The sequence below is a fragment of the Dipodomys merriami genome, unplaced genomic scaffold, assembly GCF_024711535.1.
Source record: "Dipodomys merriami isolate MVZ:Mamm:240054 unplaced genomic scaffold, mDipMer1.0.p SCAF_16, whole genome shotgun sequence".
Lineage (NCBI taxonomy): Eukaryota > Metazoa > Chordata > Mammalia > Rodentia > Heteromyidae > Dipodomys > Dipodomys merriami.
The window spans coordinates 24,403,267-24,421,206 of record NW_027202937.1 but is presented as its reverse complement, the minus strand read 5'-3'; the positions used below and the strand labels follow the sequence as shown (position 1 = coordinate 24,421,206).

The following is a 17,940-nucleotide window of genomic DNA, read 5'->3' as shown; positions in this document are numbered from 1 at the left end:
TCAGCCTCCTGAGTAGCTAGGATTACAGGCGTGAGCCACCAGCGCCCGGCTCTTACTCATTGTTTTGAGGATATTTTTCAGCTCCTTGGAAGTCTCTGGTTCAGACAATTTGTTTGTTTGTTTGTTTGTTTGTTTTGAGGGGGCTTGGATTCGGGACCTGGGTGCTGTCCCTGATCTTTTTTGTCCCTGATCAAGACTAGTGGTCTACCACTTGAACCATAGCTCTACTTCCAGCTTTTTGGTAGTTAATTAGAGATAAGAGTCTCACAGAGTTTCTTGCTTGGGCTGGCTTTGAACCATGATTTTTCATATCTCAGCTCCTCTGTGGCTGTGTAGCAAGGATTACTGGCACCCAACATGACCCAGTTTTCACATGCACATTTCAGTCACTGTTCTGCACCACTAAGTTGTAGGCTTCCTAAGCTAGGTCTGGCTGTTGACAGGACTCTTACTCCATTTTGGACAGTTTGAATGTCAGGGTTTGGTTTGGTTTTGTTTTGTTTCAACTTATAAAAACAAAACTTAGCTGGGTGTTGGTGGCTCACACCTGTAATCCTAGCTACTCAGGAGGCTGAGATCTAAGAATCATGGTTCAAAGCCAGCCAGGGCAGGGAAGTCTGTGAGATGCTTATGTCCAACAAACTACTCAGAAAAACCTGGAAGTGGTGTCGTTACTCAAGTGGTAGAGAAAAAGAATCTCAGGGATAGCACCTAGGCCCTGAATTCAAGCCCCAGGATCAGCACATAAAAAGGAGGGGAAAGGAGGATTCTTAGGACTTGATGATATGGTCCAGGGGCCTCAAACTCAGAAGGCTAGTAAGGGTCAGGAGTGCTGGTAGAGGAGGAAAGCAGGTTGGATGTTAATGTACCCATATGGGTCATTCCACTGAGTACTAGGGCTGCACACACAGCCGTGTACACACATACCCAAGGGCATTCAGCAGCAAAACCATTGTATCCTCTTGAGTATGCCAGACAGCTCTAGAGAGAGTGAAAGCCCAGATGTCAGCTTGTACCTTCTGACTAGGAAGAGGCTGTAGCTATGGAAGAACTGCCATGCCCTTAAAATATCCATGTCCTATCCTCCAAATTCATGAAGAGATCACTAAACACAGCAAGGAAGATGTGGCAGCCATGAGTAAGTTTGGGATCTTGAGATAGAGATTTAATGAATTAACATACATGCAGGGTTTGGAGACACACAGCTGTATTACAGTAAGTCAGCATTAGCTTACTAAATGTTTGTTCACTAGTTTCAGAAAAAGACATGGAACTAACAGGATTTTACCTTGTCCAAAGCACGTTGTTCCAGAAAACCCAGGACCAGTCCCCAAACTCCCAACTCCACAGCTATTTGATGCTTTGTGTTACAATGCCAGTGTATCATTTTCCTATGAAATCTCATTGTCAAAGTCAGAACATCTAATTTGAACACCTGCCTCTCTGGAGGGTTTAGCTACACTAACTAATCTTGATGTGCTCAGACCCTTTGGAAGAAATGAACAACAAATCGAGAGCCTCATTTGAAATCCTGCATATTAGACTATATAGCACTCATTGTTTTACATTCTCCAAACATAATTTATGAGATTAATTTTTTTAAAAAAGAAAAAGGCCAACACATACCAGGCAATGTGTGTGGTATTGAGATATGCAGCTCAACAAAAACCATCAAGAGAACATCCTTCAAACCCTCCTGATGTAAAACTCCAGACCATGGCGCCTGCCCACCATGATGCAATCTCTTCTTGGATCTGGAGGACTGGTTCTGAACAGCCTACCCCTCCCCCCAAAAAAGAAACACTGACTAGACTGATGGAAAGCCTGGCTGTGAGCAAACATTCCACAAAAAGCGCTATGCATCCCTTACAAAAGAAACAGGAGTAAAGGGACAGGTGAGAAAGAACATCATAGTAAATTGCATTCCAGACCCATGACACCAACTTGCTCGGCTAGATCCACTTTCCTCCTGCAGTGTGAGAATGCCAGCCATATTACGACTTTCTAAACATAGCTAGCAAAGGCCCTTCTCAAGGTGTCAGTGGCAATGAAGAATGTGTTCATGGGATTGGGAAAGAAGAGTTTTCTATCTACAGTCACACCCAACATGGCACACTCCTGTGGCCAGATAAGCAGGTTTCTCCACACATGCCCAATTTAACAAATGATAATTCAGTTCTGTTCTGATACTGTCATATCCCACAGGTATGCGCTCAGTCAGCCCCGCAACGCTGCTCCTCTGTCTCATGCCAGATCATAATCTCTAACTGGCTGTAAATCTGAGGCTCCCAAGAACTTCTCCTTGGGTTTAATTAATTTGATCAATTTAAGTAATTTGTTATGATGGTCCACAGAGCTAAAAAAAAAAAATGACATATTTACTGGTTTGTTACAAAGGAAATCAAATCCGGATGTGCACATGTGCACGTGTGCATGTGTGTGTGTGTGTGTGCATGTGTGTGTGTGTGTGTGTGTGTAAGTATGTAAAGCTACCATGGCCTTTGTGCAAGACTGTGGTTCTAGCAAAGTCTCCATTATAAAATCTTGGCCTTCCTCATTGATTTAGGGATTGACGGAAGTGATTCTATTTTGATTCTGACAACTTTGTCTCATTCTATGATGTTGTGGGGTAAAGGCTGGGAGGTCTCATAAACAGGCCAAATGGAGACTTCCACTCAGTGTTGCTAGCTTCTTGTTGCCATCAAAGAATTTGGAGGTATGACAAAAGAAGAAAATGGATGTTTTATTACAGAGAGAAAGTACATACTCAACAGAGATTGAGACTTTGCAAATCACAGTCATGCCATGCTGGTAGTTCATGCCTATAATCCTAGCTCCTCAGAAGGTTGAGATCTGAAAGATGGTGGTTCAAAGCCAACCTAGGCAGAAAATTCCATGAGCCTCTGTCTCCAAAATAGCCACCAGCACTTGAGCTCAAATGGTAGATCACTGGCCACACAAGAAAGCAAAGCCTACCAATATGAAGCCTTGAATTCAAACAAGAGTCACATTTTATGGGAATACTTTAATGGACAGTAAGGTTATTCATGAGCTTAAGGTGAGGAATGCTAGGAATGGATCAGGATTTCTTTCCAGAATAGAGTTAAGTCCCTACTTCTGTCCTTCTATAGGGTTTTTCTTTCATTGTCATGGTGTCAGATGCATGATGGGGGCAGCCCATGCTGCAAGGCTAATGATGTGGCAATGTCATTCTAATGAAGCAAAGGAGAGCTATCTGTCTTCAGTGATTCTAGATGGTCTTGCTTTTCACTGCCTGAGCAGTCACATAATACGCTGCTATAATGCAGTTCTCTGAATGTTGATGTTTCCAGAACTCGTTGCCACTATACTTTGTAGTTCTCCTCTAGGATGCCACTCCATTTCCTTCCTACCTAGTTCTGTCACTACCTGCCTCCTGCCTCCCACCTCTCTCCTTGGTGTCCCCACACACTCATACCCTTGCAATGAGACCACACTTGCTGTGGCTGAGTTATGCACCCAGGAACAGGAGTGGCCTTTCTCTCCCTGTTCATTTGTCATTCCATGTCTAAAAAGGATCTGGTAATGATGGATGGGAACAAGAAGAAGAGGAGCCATTGTTCTACGCAGACAGGACATGCTCTCTTTTGTCTCCCTCGGGCCTTGAGCCTCTATGTTCTAAGTGCACAAATGTGGCAAGAAGCAAGCTCTAGCCTTAAGGCAAGGGAGAAAGGCAAGAGGCCACAGGCCTGCAGTTAAGAGGCCATCAGGAAAGAAAGAGACTTCTGTGAAGAGTAGAGTCCAACTAAGTTTCAGTCCCCTGGCCTGGGGCCCTGGAGAAGCAGGACTGGGGAGGGGCAGAGTGGAGGGAGGAAGGCAGTGGGGCAGTTCTGCATGAAGTGACGTACAGTGCCCTTCCTGGGTTGAGATTGAGGAACTGAGAAGGCGTTGGAGTCATCAGTCTTTTGGAGCTCAGGATGGAACAAGAGCTCTGGCCACTGACTCTACCCCTTGTGTCTACAAGAGCCGAAGAGCTTAACCACCAGAGGAGGATATGATATGGTCCAAAAACTTTTCCTGGATTTTTTTCGTAGGCGGCTGAGCCAGAGGCCAACTGCTGAAGAGTTGGAGCAGAGGAACATCCTGAAACGTAAGTCAAGCCCAGGGCAACCTGGGAGCTCTCTAGGGTGACTTTAGTATTTGTTGAATGGGGCCTCTACCGTGAAGGTCATGGGAGAGGGGATTGCAAAGCCCTCCCTCCTTGAGGTTCATCCCTGTGGGTCAGAAGCAGAGGGGCCTCTGCACAGAGAAGACAACTTGGAGTCCTCCTGCTTCTCCCTTATTGGTAAGAAGTCTGTGGACTGCACTCAGAACCTTCTGAATTGCAGACAGAGAGAGACTGAAAAAAAAAGCACAACAGACTGAGAAAACATACTAGTAAGTGTTTTTGAGAATTAGTCACCTTTAAACCAACTTGGCTTAAAAACTGTTGTATGGGGAAATCGCCACTTGAGAATGAACTCTAGCAAACACACTTTCCGTGGCAGCTAACTGCTGTTGATAAAAATTGCTCAGCCTTAGCCCAGAGCTAGTGGTTCACACCTGTCATCCTGGCTACTCAGGAGGTGAGATCCCTTTGAATGATCTGGAAGATCATGGTAGAGGATCCTCTTGAGTGATTGGAATGATTTGAGGATCATCATTCAGTTTGAAGCCAGCCTGGGCAGAAAAGTCCAAAACCCATGAGACTCATATCTCCAAAAAGCCAGAAGAGGAGTTATGACTACTGGTAGAGCATTAGCAGTAAGCAAAAATGCTTAGGGACAGTACTCAGGCCCTGAGATCAAGCCCCAGGATCAGCACCTGCCAGGAAAAAAAAATCCTCAGCCTTTGTCAACATTAATTTTACAGTGGAAAGTGTGGGGGGGGGGGAAGGGCTTTCCAAGTAAAAATGTTTCCTGTCTGTCTGGATTCAACTGGCCAGTGGCATGCCTGTAAGACAGTCAGGAAAAACCGGCTGTTCCTAGTTTATGGAAAGAACAAGACAGAGTCTCTGGTTTAACAATAAAATCTGGACAGAGGAACCATTTGATGCCTAAAAAAAAAAAAATCAAAACAATACAAAATGCCAAGTCACTTATTTCATGACTTGATTTGGTAGTAGATATCAAATATTTTTTTAAAAAAATTGAATCACTCTGTTCCTATATACTGAATTAATACTACCTTTCACTTGCCTCAACTGACCAAAAAATACTATTTTTCATTTAATCCATGACCCTTTCTCCCCCAGCACACAAACACCCTTCTAATTTCTCTCCAGAAGAGAAATATATATTATGCAGTTTGTAGGACACATCCATCCATCCATACTTACACACACACACACACACACACACACACACACACACACAGAGTCAGTCACACAAGACCTGGCTCTGGGAAGCTGAGTGTTCTCACATAACAAATCTAAAATGTCCTTCTGGGCAGTTTTCTACCTGTCCTCCTAATGGCCTTGTGATTTGGTCAGTGCTACATGATTTGCTGGGGGTTGGTGTTGACTTTGCCTGAGAAGACTTTTACAGAGGCTTGGCATGTGCAGCCCCTGCAAGCAGCCCATCTGCTTTGCATTGGCTGGACTCAGCATCCTGTCTCCCTTCTCCATGGCAACGGACCCCCCCCCCATCCCAGGCTAGGTGTAGGCCCTGTCTTCAGCCTTCCTTCCTCTGTCTCTAGGGCACCTCAAATGGCTCTTAGGTCTCTAGGAATTTGGGTATAACTTTTTGAACCAGTGAAAGTGCTGTGCTTCCTCTGCTGAACAATGGCATTAGAAACTTTGTCAGAGATCATCATGATTAGGGATGCATTTGTCTCCCTTTGTGTCTCAATTTATAAAGATTCATTGCTGGAAGGAAAGAAAAGCCCTAATCCATGTTTCCTCCTCTCTTCTGTTGGCTCCAAAAGCTTATTTGGATCTGCCTTTATTTAGGGCATCTCTATACAACTTACTGGGTCCAGATCCCACTGGATTTGGGACATCAGATCTAATATCTGAGCTCAAAGAGGCTGCAAACCTCCACAGATGATTTAGGTTTCTCAAAACGATACTTATCTCAGAAGAGGCAAGGTTTAATTAAGGAAAGAAAAGGTTTGAAATCCCTGAGCTCACATTTGGCTCTCCAAGGGCAGTAGCTCCGTTCCCACATTCAGTTCCTCCACTTCCTGGGAGAAGATGACCTCACACCATTGGTATTGGGTGTCTATGGCTACATGATTCTAGTCAGCCCATGGGACCAAAGCAGGAAGGGCTTCCTACAATGGCTCCCATGGCTTTTCTTCTCTTCCATTCCCTCTTTTGGTTTTGGTCACATAGCTACATATCAAAGAGATACTTGATCAAATTCAAACAAGTTCATCATTTCCCAATTTGTAAAGTTTTCAGAGAGGAACTTGTTTTTCCCCTGCATTCTCAAACTTTGTTTTTTTTTCTAAAGTGACTTTTAACTAATCTACTTTGCTAAACAAGAAATGCCCAGTCATATACAAAAATGTCCTCCAACAATTTCCTGGGCTTTAAATCACTAAAGGAAAAGTTCAGGGACCTCCTGGCTCAAGGGAAGGGTGGGTTTGTCCTCCAGCCCCACCCTGGCTGGCCCTGTGCACATTGAGCACATAATGAACACACTCTGACAGTGGCCTCTGTAATGATGACATCATGGGTCTTTCCTGGTCCCTTTTCCCAGTTGCCTAATGGGGTTGTTTTGGCACCTTCTACCTGAGAGTTCATGACACTGGGTTTGTAAATGACTTTGAACTAAAGGTACCGATTCTGTAGATTGGTAGCATGTGGCCCCACCTCTAAGAGAGACTAAGAAACCATGGAGGAGATGAAGCTCCATGCCCTGTCACTTCTGACACAGAATGCCCACTTCCATGGCTCAGAAGGGGCCTACCAGGCCAGAGTGAGTCCAGTCCCCAGTACAGAGAAGAAAAGCCAGCCCCAAGCAATATGCAACCGCAGGAAAAGACAGAGGTCTGAACTATTTATCTAACTCATTAGCAGTGGGGATGGGGGAGAGGGGCCCACGGCTAGTCACTTCACCCCCTGGGGGCTTTCTCTTCATTTGTAAAGCAAGGGTGAAAACCCAGCCCAGCTCAAAGTTTTAACCCAAGCAAGCCCTCTCTAGCCACCTCAAGGCTATGCTATCATTTTACTTTCCCAGGCTTTCTCCTAGCTGCAAGTATAGCATTTCCTTCGTCCCGCTCTCTCCCTCCAAATGCTGACAGATTGGTTTCCTAACTAAGATATTAGAGGCTGCCTAGTTTCATAGATTAATTTATCCCAGGGAAATTTGCATATTTGTAAATGTCACTCTTGGTTTCTCTCTTTTTCTGAATCTGGCTATCTGCCTCCCAGTTTTATCTCTGATGAGTTCATTCATACTAAGCTATTGATGGCTGAGTTTAATGAGTTTTCATTTTATCTAAGGAAATTTTTTTTTTTTAAAGACAATTCTGGAAGAGAGCCAGAATGGTTAAATCCATAAGAAAGAAGGCTCCTGGAGGAAGGTTTGAGCCCTCTGGAGTCCTCTGGTGATCTATCCCAGAGCATAATATAGACTCTCATATAGCTCCTGTTCCCCTATAAAAAGGTTCTGATCCTATTCAGGGTCCTTCACCCCATAAGCAGTAGGGGAGAAGGGGGCAGTGTTAGCAAGTCCTGAGCATGACTCCACCTAGAATTGGCTGTGGTTGTACTTGCTGCCTTCCCTCAATGGCCAGACAGGGACCTTTATCACCTTTCTAAGTACAAGAATTTCCCTCTTCCTTCTTCCCTCTGTTAAAGACCTCTTTTGTAAGTGAGACAGAGGCCAGAATCAAATTGCAAGCTTGCACCAACACTCTAGGTTGTCAAAATGTAACTTTCAACCACTGTGGTTGCAAAATGAGAAAAGAAGGATCCTAGGCAATCTTTAATGCACTCTGGATCAAAATCAACTTGTGAGCTGGTCACTGGTGGTTCATGTCCTTAGTTCTATCTACCTAGGAGGCAGAGATTTATGGATTATGGCTCAAAGCCAGCCTGGACAGGAAAGTTCTTGGGACAATTATTTCCCATTAGTGAGCAAAAAGCTGGAAGTTGAGCTGTGGTTCAAGTGATAAGAGCACAGCCTTGAGCAAGAAAGTTGAGGAAGGCATCCAGATCCTGAGTTCAAGCCTCACACACATATGTGGGAAAGCCAGTGGATGAGAATGACAGGTTTCTATGACACGAGTGGGCAGCCATGATTTGTCTCAAGTTAGACAGTACTGAGTTGGTATATATAGTTCCATAGTTACCAGGAATTTCCTTCAAGGCCTAGAGGAAAATGGCCTGCCCAAGGTATTCACTTAAATGGAGAGATAAATCCAAATTTTCTACCCCTCAAGTCTCTGCTCCCTTCCCCACATCTTCTTTAAAACTCTGTAGAGTAACTCACCTATGTATTAAGCTTAATAAGAAAGCTCCGGCTCAAGTCTGCTCTTAAGGCAATCCTTACCCAGTCTAAATGCAGGCAATTGTATACCTCACCCTGAGCTCACACCTGTTCTATGGACTTCTTGGAAGATTCAGAGAATTAATGGAATCAGGGCTTGTAAAAGGTGAGCATTTTGAAGTTCTTCCCAAGGTAATTGGCCTTCCTTGCTGCTGGCCCTGCCCCATTTTGTGCCAGTAGCAGGTGGAGTCTAATCTGTTCCACCCCACAGCATACCAGATACCAGGGCCACATCATAATGAGCCCTTCTGTCTCACTGGGGCAGGAATGAGGCCTAGGCCTTTTCCCAAGAAGGGAACCTTATTTCCCCACCCCCATCTCTGCTAACACCACTTCCTTTCAGGCCCCTTTGTCTTATAACCACATTTCTCCACCCAGCATCTCTGCCTGGGTCTGCAGACCCTCCTTGACATAAAGTAAAATGAAAAGATCAACCTGTGCATCATGAAGTTGACCTAACGCAGATATTTTTAGACACGTTCCCCCAAGCAGAGGGTGGCTGGGATAGGGGACCAGGGGGGATGGGGGGAGGGGTGATTCTCTTCCCCTTTTCAAACTGAGGAACTTGGACCTAACACCTGCTAAGACTTATATAGGATGAACCTGTATTGGGGCACTGAGATCCAAAACTTGGACATTTCTTTCAGCTCGGAATGAACAAGAAGAACAGGAGGAGAAACGAGAGATCAAGAGGCGGCTAACTCGAAAGGTGAGCCCATTCTCCGTGCCAAAAGCTGTACCAGGAGAGGGTAGGTTATTGCATACGTTGGACTCTCTTGGCCAATCACACCCTGTGTTTATCCTTTTCCTGTTGTGTCAGAGAGCACAGTTCTCTAGGGGATGGCAGTCCGCTCAGCTTTTCAACCTTTCATCCCTTGGACTGGTGACAATCAGTCCTGACTGAATTACAGCACCCACCCTTGGCAGCCCTATGTCCATTGCATTATGTTTGCAATTACCCTAGATATTTTGTTTTTAAGAATTCATGATAGCTGGGCCCTGGTGGCTCATGCCCTAGCTATTCAAGGAGGCTGAGGTCTGAGGATCAAGGTTCTAAGCTAGCTGGGGAAGGAAAGTCCCATGAGAGACTTATCTCCAATTAACTATCAGAAAACCGGAAACAAGCTATAGCTCAAAGTGGTAGAGCACTAGCCTTGAGCAAAAGAGCTCACAGATGGCGCTCAGGCCCCAAATTCAAGCCCCATGACCAACACCCCCCCCACTAAAAAAAATCAGTATAGGTATTTACAAGAAACTTGGCACAGCTAATCAACCTCAGTCTTGTGTCCTGCCAGAGAAGTAAGGCAACATGCAAACACAGTGAAAGTAATTTATTAGGAACGAAATATGGCAGAAAAAGGAGTTTATGTGGTATAGACATGCCACTCGATGGCAATTCAGTTTATTGCCAGCCAACTTCAGGGCACCAACATGAATCTTAAATAGAAGAAGAATCAAGGACAAAGGTATGCAGATAATGACAAGGTCATTATCTCAGTTGTGGTTCTTCTGGATTCCAGTTATTGCTGTCATCAGTTGAGGTGAGCAGACTGGTTCCTATGCAGTGATTTCTCTGGCTCCAGGTCACAGCCTGATCATTATTGGTAAATGTTCTCCTTTGAGGATGACCTATCCCAGAGGCTCCATGTTCCTTAGGGGTAGTTTTCATCCTTGGTCATAAAGATGTTATCGATAAATCCTGTCTTCGCTAGATCCCAAGGTGACTGCAAAGTGACTATAGAAAAAAATGGCTTATGGAAGCTCAGGCTTTTCTCCTGATGTTAGCTAATTCCTGACAGTACAAAGAGTTTCGGTACCTGTTATAAGTACATTTTAAGTACCTGCTACAAGTAGACTCAAAATAGGTTGTCTTTACAGTGAGGATAACACTAGCCTAATGGGGTTTGAGTGATCACAGAAATGGGCTGGGATTACATTCTTATCCCTAGGTCCAGTCTGCAAGGCTGAGGGTACCTGTGAGTTAGGAAGTCTTAATCACAGTACTTCCCTTAGAGATCTCCATTTTAGGTTCTCTTTGCCTCTCCCCATCACTCATGGCTGGCTGCAGCCCACCATTTATCACCGAAATGGCCACTGCATTATACTTTCAATCACCATAGATATTTTGTTTTTAAAAAGTAATTATAGAGTCAGACACTGGTGGCCCATGCCTGTAGTCCTAGCTACTCAGGAGGCTGAGATATAAGGATTATAGTTTAAAGCCAGCCTGGGAAGGAAAGCCCCTGAGATTCTTACATCCAATAAACTACTCAGAAAAGGCTGGAAATGGTGCTGTGATAACTTTGAACCAAAGACATTCTGAGACAGCCCCAAGACTAACACAAAAAAATACAATAAAATTCATTTACAGGAGCTGGGGAAATGGCTCAGTGGTAGAAGACATGCTTAGAATATAAGAAGCCTTGAGTTCAATAGCAGCCACACACACACACACACACACACACACACACACACACACACACACACATACACACACACACACACACACACACACACACACACACACGCTATCACCACATCAGACCACCAGAAATTTGTGATAAAAATTAGTTCAGCCAGGCATATTAGTTTGCACCTGTAACCCCAGCTCTTGGGAGGTCAAGGTAGCAGAATCAAGAGTTCCAGGATAACCTGAGCAAATAATGACATCTCATCTCAAAAAAGCAAAAATTAATTAAATTATAATAAATAGTAGTGCAAGTATAACAAAGTGAGGGCACTGTTTAAATGACTCAAATGGTAGATCCACTGCCTAGCAAGTATGAGGCCTTAAGTTCAAACCCTACTACTGCCCCCAAACAAACAAATATAACACCATTATCTGTGACTTTTTCTTGCTCCCCTGATACTATTCATTACTACTTAAAAATTATTTGATTTGATTATGCTAAATCCAGTTTGACTGATTAGATGAGAAAAAAGTAAAAAAAATACAGATAAATTTAATGAAGGTGTTTGAAAAACAACTTTGATAGTCATAAAGCTGGAGTTTTTGTATATTTTTTAACTTTCAAATAGATAATTGGGCAATGCAAATCCCCACAGGGATCTCATGCAACATGAGTGGTCTCTTGAATAATAAACTTGAATAATAAAACTTGAGGCTATTCTCGGATGATGTTGAAAAGTTAAATTAATTGATGACACCCAGCTATGACACTATCTTCTGTCTGACTAAAGTATCTTCAATCAGCCTCTTACAGTGACCATCTTAAAGATGCTGATCCATTAAAATTAATCTCAAGAAGTTTTATTTGTAGGGTTATTTCCCCCCCTCGGTAGAAATAGCATGCAAAGGAAGAAATTCAGAGGTCCTAAAGTTTTGTACCACTTATTAAGAAAGTGATTTATATTTAACACTTTCTCTCCCTAAAAGCACTCTGAACATCAGGGACAAACCAAAAGCCAAATTAGTTAAAGGAAGACAAACAAGGGACTGAACAGTCAGGGCATTACTCTGTGGAAAATAGAATGAGAGCTTTAGGACTTCAGTGAACCATTCTGATTGGTTAAATCAAACCTCTGTCAAGATCTCATCTTCTCCATCTTAAGACTTCCTGATCTTTGGATACGCAATGGAATGCATTTATTCCATTGAAGAGTGAGAAGGGGGCTGGGAAGGTGGCTCAGTGGTAGAGCACTTGCCTTGTATGAATGAGGCCCTGGGTTCGATTCCTCAGCACCATATAAGCAAAAAGAAAAGAGCCGGAAGTGGCCCTGTGGCTCAAGTGGTAGAGCGCTAGCCTTGAGCTGAAGAGCTGAGGGACAGCGCCCAAATCCAGAGTTCAGGCCCCACGACCGGACCCCCCCCAAAAAAAAAAAAGTGAGAAGGATGGGGAAAATGCATTGGCTTGTTTTAAGCATGACCTTAATGAATATGAAAAAGAGATTATTGTAAACTCCTCCTTTCTGATGTAGAAAGGCTTAGGCATTCAAAACATATTTAAATCAAGATTTCATCAAGTTCAGAAGAGTGGATGGCTAGGACTCCAAAATTCTCCCAAATTTTCAGGTTGCTTGCTGAAAGATACCCATAAAAAATTGCTTAGACAGTTATTCACTTCTTATCTCTTAAAAATATTATATGCTCATGCAGAGAGAAACTTAATTATAATTATATAATTTAGTAGTGGCCAAGAGCTGCTTCCCATGCCCACATCCCTTAAGGCTAACCCAAATAGCCCCTAAATTTTGCAGATAAGATAATTGCATCCTTCTCCCAGATCTGCTCTCCTTCCTCCCCCAGGGAAATGGATCTGGAGATTGTAGCACTTGCCATGCCCTGGTGCTGGCTTGGGAAATTAAAAAATAGTGAGCATGAGGGAAAAGGGTCAGTGTTTAGGAGGGAATGACTGGGGGAATGGAGAAGCAGTTTGCACATCTGTTTGTGTCCACAGAGCTGTGGTACCTGTCAGAGGCAGCAGGTCTGTATCATACTCCAGCTCTGGGCAAATTCTTTTCTCTGGACTTTATCATACCAAGTCCATATGCCAAGACTGATTGTATTTCATTTTATGTATCCTTAGTCCAAAGTTCTCTAATGTACTAGTAGGAAAAATAAAACCCAGAAGTTGATGCTGATAGCAACTGACCTGTCATTTTCTTTTGACAAATTGATTATAACCTAAAAATTCTATACTAAAAAGCTTCCAGCCCTTCACCTCTTTCCAAAGAAATGAAAATGTAGCTCAACACTAGAGTATGTACCATGAAAGAGTGAAAGGAGAAGGAGAAGGAGAAGAAGATGAAGAGGAGAGGAGAGGGAGAGGGGCGGGGAGGAGAGGAGAGGAGAAGACAGGAGAGGAGAAGGGAGGAAGGGAAGAAAAAGAGAAGAGAAGAAGGAAGGAAGGAAGGAAGGAAGGAAGGAAGGAAGGAAGGAAGGAAGGAAGGAAGGAAGGAAAGGAAAGGAAAGGAAAGGAAAGGAAAGGAAGGAAGGAAAGAAGGGAAAGAAATGAATTTGGTCAGGGTTGTATTACTAGTAGAATTTGGGACTCAACTTGCTTTTTTTTTAGTATTTTTGTTACACATGATATTATTGCTACCATACACTAATATAAATGCTACAAGTCCTTTTCCTTTACCCCTTCTTCAGTCTCATCTCCAGAAAACCCAACGCTGGCCACAAAAATTATTTCCTAAGGGTGAAAATTGCATAGCCCAATTGGTAGAACACTTGTCTAGCAAGCATGAGACCCTAAGTTCAAACTCCAGTACCACCAAGCAAGTACTGAACAAAGATTATTTGCTTCCCTGAGTTCAAATCCCAATACCATCAATAGACAGACAGATGGATAGATAATCAAAAATGATTTCCTTCCCAAGGGCTGATGCAGCTTCACATGGCTGGGGGCTGATCCCAGGCTTACCCACACTATGGAGGAGACTCCTAGTGACTGCTTGTTAGTGTTGGGGTTCACATTCCAGAGACCCCAGAGACAGCTCTGTTCTCATTCACTCCCCCCGACACTTGAGTACAGTACCTTCTTGGTTTGAAATACCTGGCAGGATCCAGGCATGACAAATAGTCTCTGTCTTTCAGAGCTCACACTAAATCTCCACTCCCTCCAGACGCTGCCACCGAGAGACAGGCTGTACGTTAAATCCAGGACATGTTTCCCAGAAAGATAAACTCAAATGTCAGGACTTAACAACCTTCCTGGAGTCAGCACATACAGAAAGGAATATTGCTTGCCCAATGCATTGGGGGTAAATCCATCTAGGAACACAAAGGGGATTGTGAGTAGGACTCTATTCTATCTAAGGTTCAAATGGCAAATATTAAATACTTTTAATATAGTTTAATTATAGTACAAATCCTCCTTGGGTGCAACATTTTTGAGAGGAACTTTTTGGTGCCCGGATGGCCGCTATTCTTGTTTCCAGCAACATCAGACATATAGCCTGTGACTTCCCGTAAAGGTCTATCACTGATGCCATGGCTACCTCAGGCAGGACAGCGCCACATAGGAGGTCTCCAGTGGACATCGCCACAGCTTCCCACCACTGGCCAAGCAGGATTTCAGGCCTGCTTCTGTCTGTCCCAGTACCCACCACCAAGCAGCTGTGTGACAATTTAAAAAAACATAGCCAGGGTAAGCTGGCAGCTGTAATCCTAGCTACACAAGACGTTAAGATCTGAGGATCATGGTTTGAAGCCAACCTGTCAGGAAAGTCCATGAGACTCTTTTATCTTTACTTAAGCACCGAAAGGCCAGAAGTGGAGCTGTGGCTCAAATGGTAGAGGGCTAGCCTTGAGCAAAAAAGCTCAGGGACAGTGCCCAGGCTCTGGGACTGGCACCAAAAAAAAAAAACAACAGAAAACAAGCTGGACATACTTGCTTATTTTATATAGCATTAAACATGGGGAAATTTTTGTTTTAAAATAACATTGGTTGAAACGTGTTGTATCATCATAGGTCAGAAGTAGCTTCAGAAGTTGGGAACCCAGGATCTGCCCCACACCAGATCCCTGCTCTGCCTTTGCCACGTGCCATGCCTGTTGCCCTTCTGGAGCTCATTTTCCAATGCCTACAATTTCATGAACAGACCTTATGGGCGAAACTGCTTTGGTTGACTCTTCTCTCATCTCTCTATGCAGCTCAGTCAAAGGCCCACAGTGGAAGAACTTCGGGAAAGGAAGATCCTCATCCGCTTCAGTGACTACGTGGAGGTGGCCGATGCTCAGGACTATGACCGCAGGGCAGACAAGCCGTGGACCCGCCTCACCGCTGCTGATAAAGTATGCAAAGGGCACAAGGAAAAATGGGGGTTGTGGTGGGAGACTTCCATGGCAAGCCTGAAAAGAGACCAACAGCCAGGCCACCGCCTGCCTCTATGGTGGGTGCTCAGAACTCCATCCTAATAGTGCTATTCATTCCTAATAGTGCTCCTTCTCCCCACCCCTTCCCCTCCGTGATCAGCAGGAAGGTCACTGCTGGTATTCTTCACCACTTGGACAACGCATAAGACAGACCAGTGCCTGAGATGGGGTAATTTTATAAGGAAAGAAGTTTATTAATCTCACTGTTCTAGAGGCCAGCAAGTCCCAAGTTCAGGGATCTGGTGAGGGCCTCAAGGTGTTTCATAATAGAACAGAAGCAGTTGCTAGGTGCCAGTGGCTTGTAATCCTGACTACTCAGGAGGCTGAAATCTGAGAATTGGGGTTCAAAGCCAGCTTAGGCAGAATAGTCTGCGAGACTCTTATCTCCAACTAACCACCAAAAAGCCAGAAGTAGGTCAAGTAGTAGAGCAGCAACCTGAGTACAAAAGCCTAGGGACAGTACCCAGACCCCAGGTTCAAGGCTCAGTACCAGCCCACACATGAAGGAAGGAAGAAAGGAAGGGATGAAGGAAGGAAGGAAGGAAGGGAGGGAGGAAGGAAGAAAGGAAGGAAGGAAGGAAGGAAGGAAGGAAGGAAGGAAAGAGGGAGGGAGGGAGGGAAGGAAGGAAGGAAAGAAGGAAGGAAGGAAGGAAGGAAGGAAGGAAGGAAGGAAGGAAGGAAGGAGGAAAGAAGGAAGGAAAGGAAGGAAGGAAGGAAAGGAAGGAAGGAAGGAAGGAAGGAAAAAGAAAGGAAAGAAAGCAAAGATTAAAAAAAAAAACAAGTCTTGCTTTATATTTTTAGCAGCCCACTCTTGCTGTAACTGATCCACTCCCTTGAGAAAAACAATCTTTCTTGATGTCTCTTAAAGGCCTCACTACCTCTCAATACCATGCACTGAGCATTAAAGTTCTAACACATGAACTTTTCATTTAAGCCATAGCTTGGGAGGCTATTCCCAAAGAGGCAAGATAGTGCTTTTGCAAGCACTGGACAGTTTAAGGGTATGAAACTCCAGGCTGATCCCTAGAAATGAGGCTCCAGGCTTATCACAGACTGTGACAAGGTCACGGTCCTCCAGTGAGTGTATCCAGTGAAGGATGCACAGAATTGAAAGAAGCCAAAGCCACTGTGTTTGCTATTCTTGTCCTAATGGGAGAAATGGAAAACAAATCATAGTCACATCAACAAGCATCACTTGCTGTATTAGGTACTCATCAATTTCCCCAAAGAAAAGGAATCTTAGGAGGTTCCAGAGGACAGTCTAGGTGATTGTTTTCCTTTCTCAATAAAAAGAGTTCTCAATGTAAAAAGAAGAAAAAAAATCCACATTAGATATGTTAAACTGTGTGCTGACAAGCTCTTCATTCCAGGCTGCCATTCGGAAGGAGCTCAATGAATTTAAAAGCACTGAGATGGAAGTTCATGAGTTGAGTAGACACTTAACAAGGTTAGTATCCAGGGGGGATTAGCTGGGGTTCCTCCCTTCCATCCAATGGCAGTAAGCATTTCCTGTGGGTCACAAGTAATTTGGCTGGTATCAAGGAGGAAAGATAAAGGAAAAGTCAATATGAATTTCCACATTTACTCAAAGTAAGATGAAGAAGCTTGAAGGCCTGGTCTTTAAAAAAATAAATAAATAAAGCCTTCTGAAGCTTCACTTTTTAAATTCATTCAAATGAAAAATGTAAAAGCACCATACTACCAATAAAATAGAAGTGAACTTTTATGAAAACTTAAAAGTGGAAAGCAAAGTGGATCCCAATTTCTACCCAGTTGGCAGAGGCCAAAGCCACATAGAATTTCCAGAGTGAGCTCACGTCTGTTATTCTCTGCCATTCTCTAAGACAGTGCTGGGTGATGACATTTGAGGAAACTAAGGCAGGGGACCACTAAAGGGCTTATTAAAGGTTAGATGGCTGGTTAGCCAGTAAGTGATTGCCTTCATTCTTCTACTTACTCTCCTTTGGTAAACATGTAGGGAAAATGGTCCAGGCTCCTCCTCCATCCTGCTACTAGAACCAGGCTCATGGATGGACCCAGCCCACCAGAACTGCCTAGTTTAGCCCCTAGGAACTCCAGATTAAAACCGTCCTAAAACTAGAGGGGAATTTGGTAGAACTCAAGTACTAGGGTGTGTTCCTTGTGGAGCTGTCTTATGTGGGAGGGTTATACCTCCTCCAATCACTATCACAAACATGGGAAGTGGTCTTGCCAAATCCAATGCCTTGGTCTTTGATTAAGCTATTTGTTTTCCTAGGTTTCACCGACCTTAACAGTGGAATTGCTCTTGAGTACTCTGCTGTCTTCAAAACATAAATTTATAAGAACCATAAGTGCTGGTATTTATTCACTTCCCCGTTAAGATGTAAATCTTCTGAACTGCCTTTTTTAAAAAAAAAAAAAAAAAGAGAGAGAGAGAGAGAGAGAGAGAGAGAAAGAGAAGAAAAAGAAGCAGCAGCAAAATAAAAGGAAGCAATCAGGATTCTATGTGTGACAACATGGTGATGGTGACGGATGCTCCATCAGAACTGCAGGCTCTACTTCCAGTACTGAAATGGGTCCCAAGCAGCCAGCAGAGCCCAG

At 43.8% G+C, this 17,940-nt stretch overlaps 1 protein-coding gene across 8 annotated transcripts in view; it reads left to right on the top strand.

Moving 5' to 3' along the window:
• The window catches only part of Phactr1 (phosphatase and actin regulator 1), a 434,482-nt gene extending 416,692 nt beyond the window's left edge, over positions 1-17,790 (top strand). For all 8 annotated transcript variants that reach the window (XM_070024551.1, XM_070024552.1, XM_070024555.1 and 5 more), the window contains 5 exons: positions 4,074-4,129; positions 9,164-9,225; positions 15,136-15,276; positions 16,728-16,804; positions 17,615-17,790. In XM_070024551.1, coding sequence (XP_069880652.1) covers positions 4,074-4,129; positions 9,164-9,225; positions 15,136-15,276; positions 16,728-16,804; positions 17,615-17,630 — 352 coding nt within the window. In that variant the 3' untranslated portion in view covers positions 17,631-17,790. The remainder of the gene's footprint in view (positions 1-4,073; positions 4,130-9,163; positions 9,226-15,135; positions 15,277-16,727; positions 16,805-17,614) is intronic.
• The last annotated feature ends 150 nt before the right edge of the window (positions 17,791-17,940 follow it).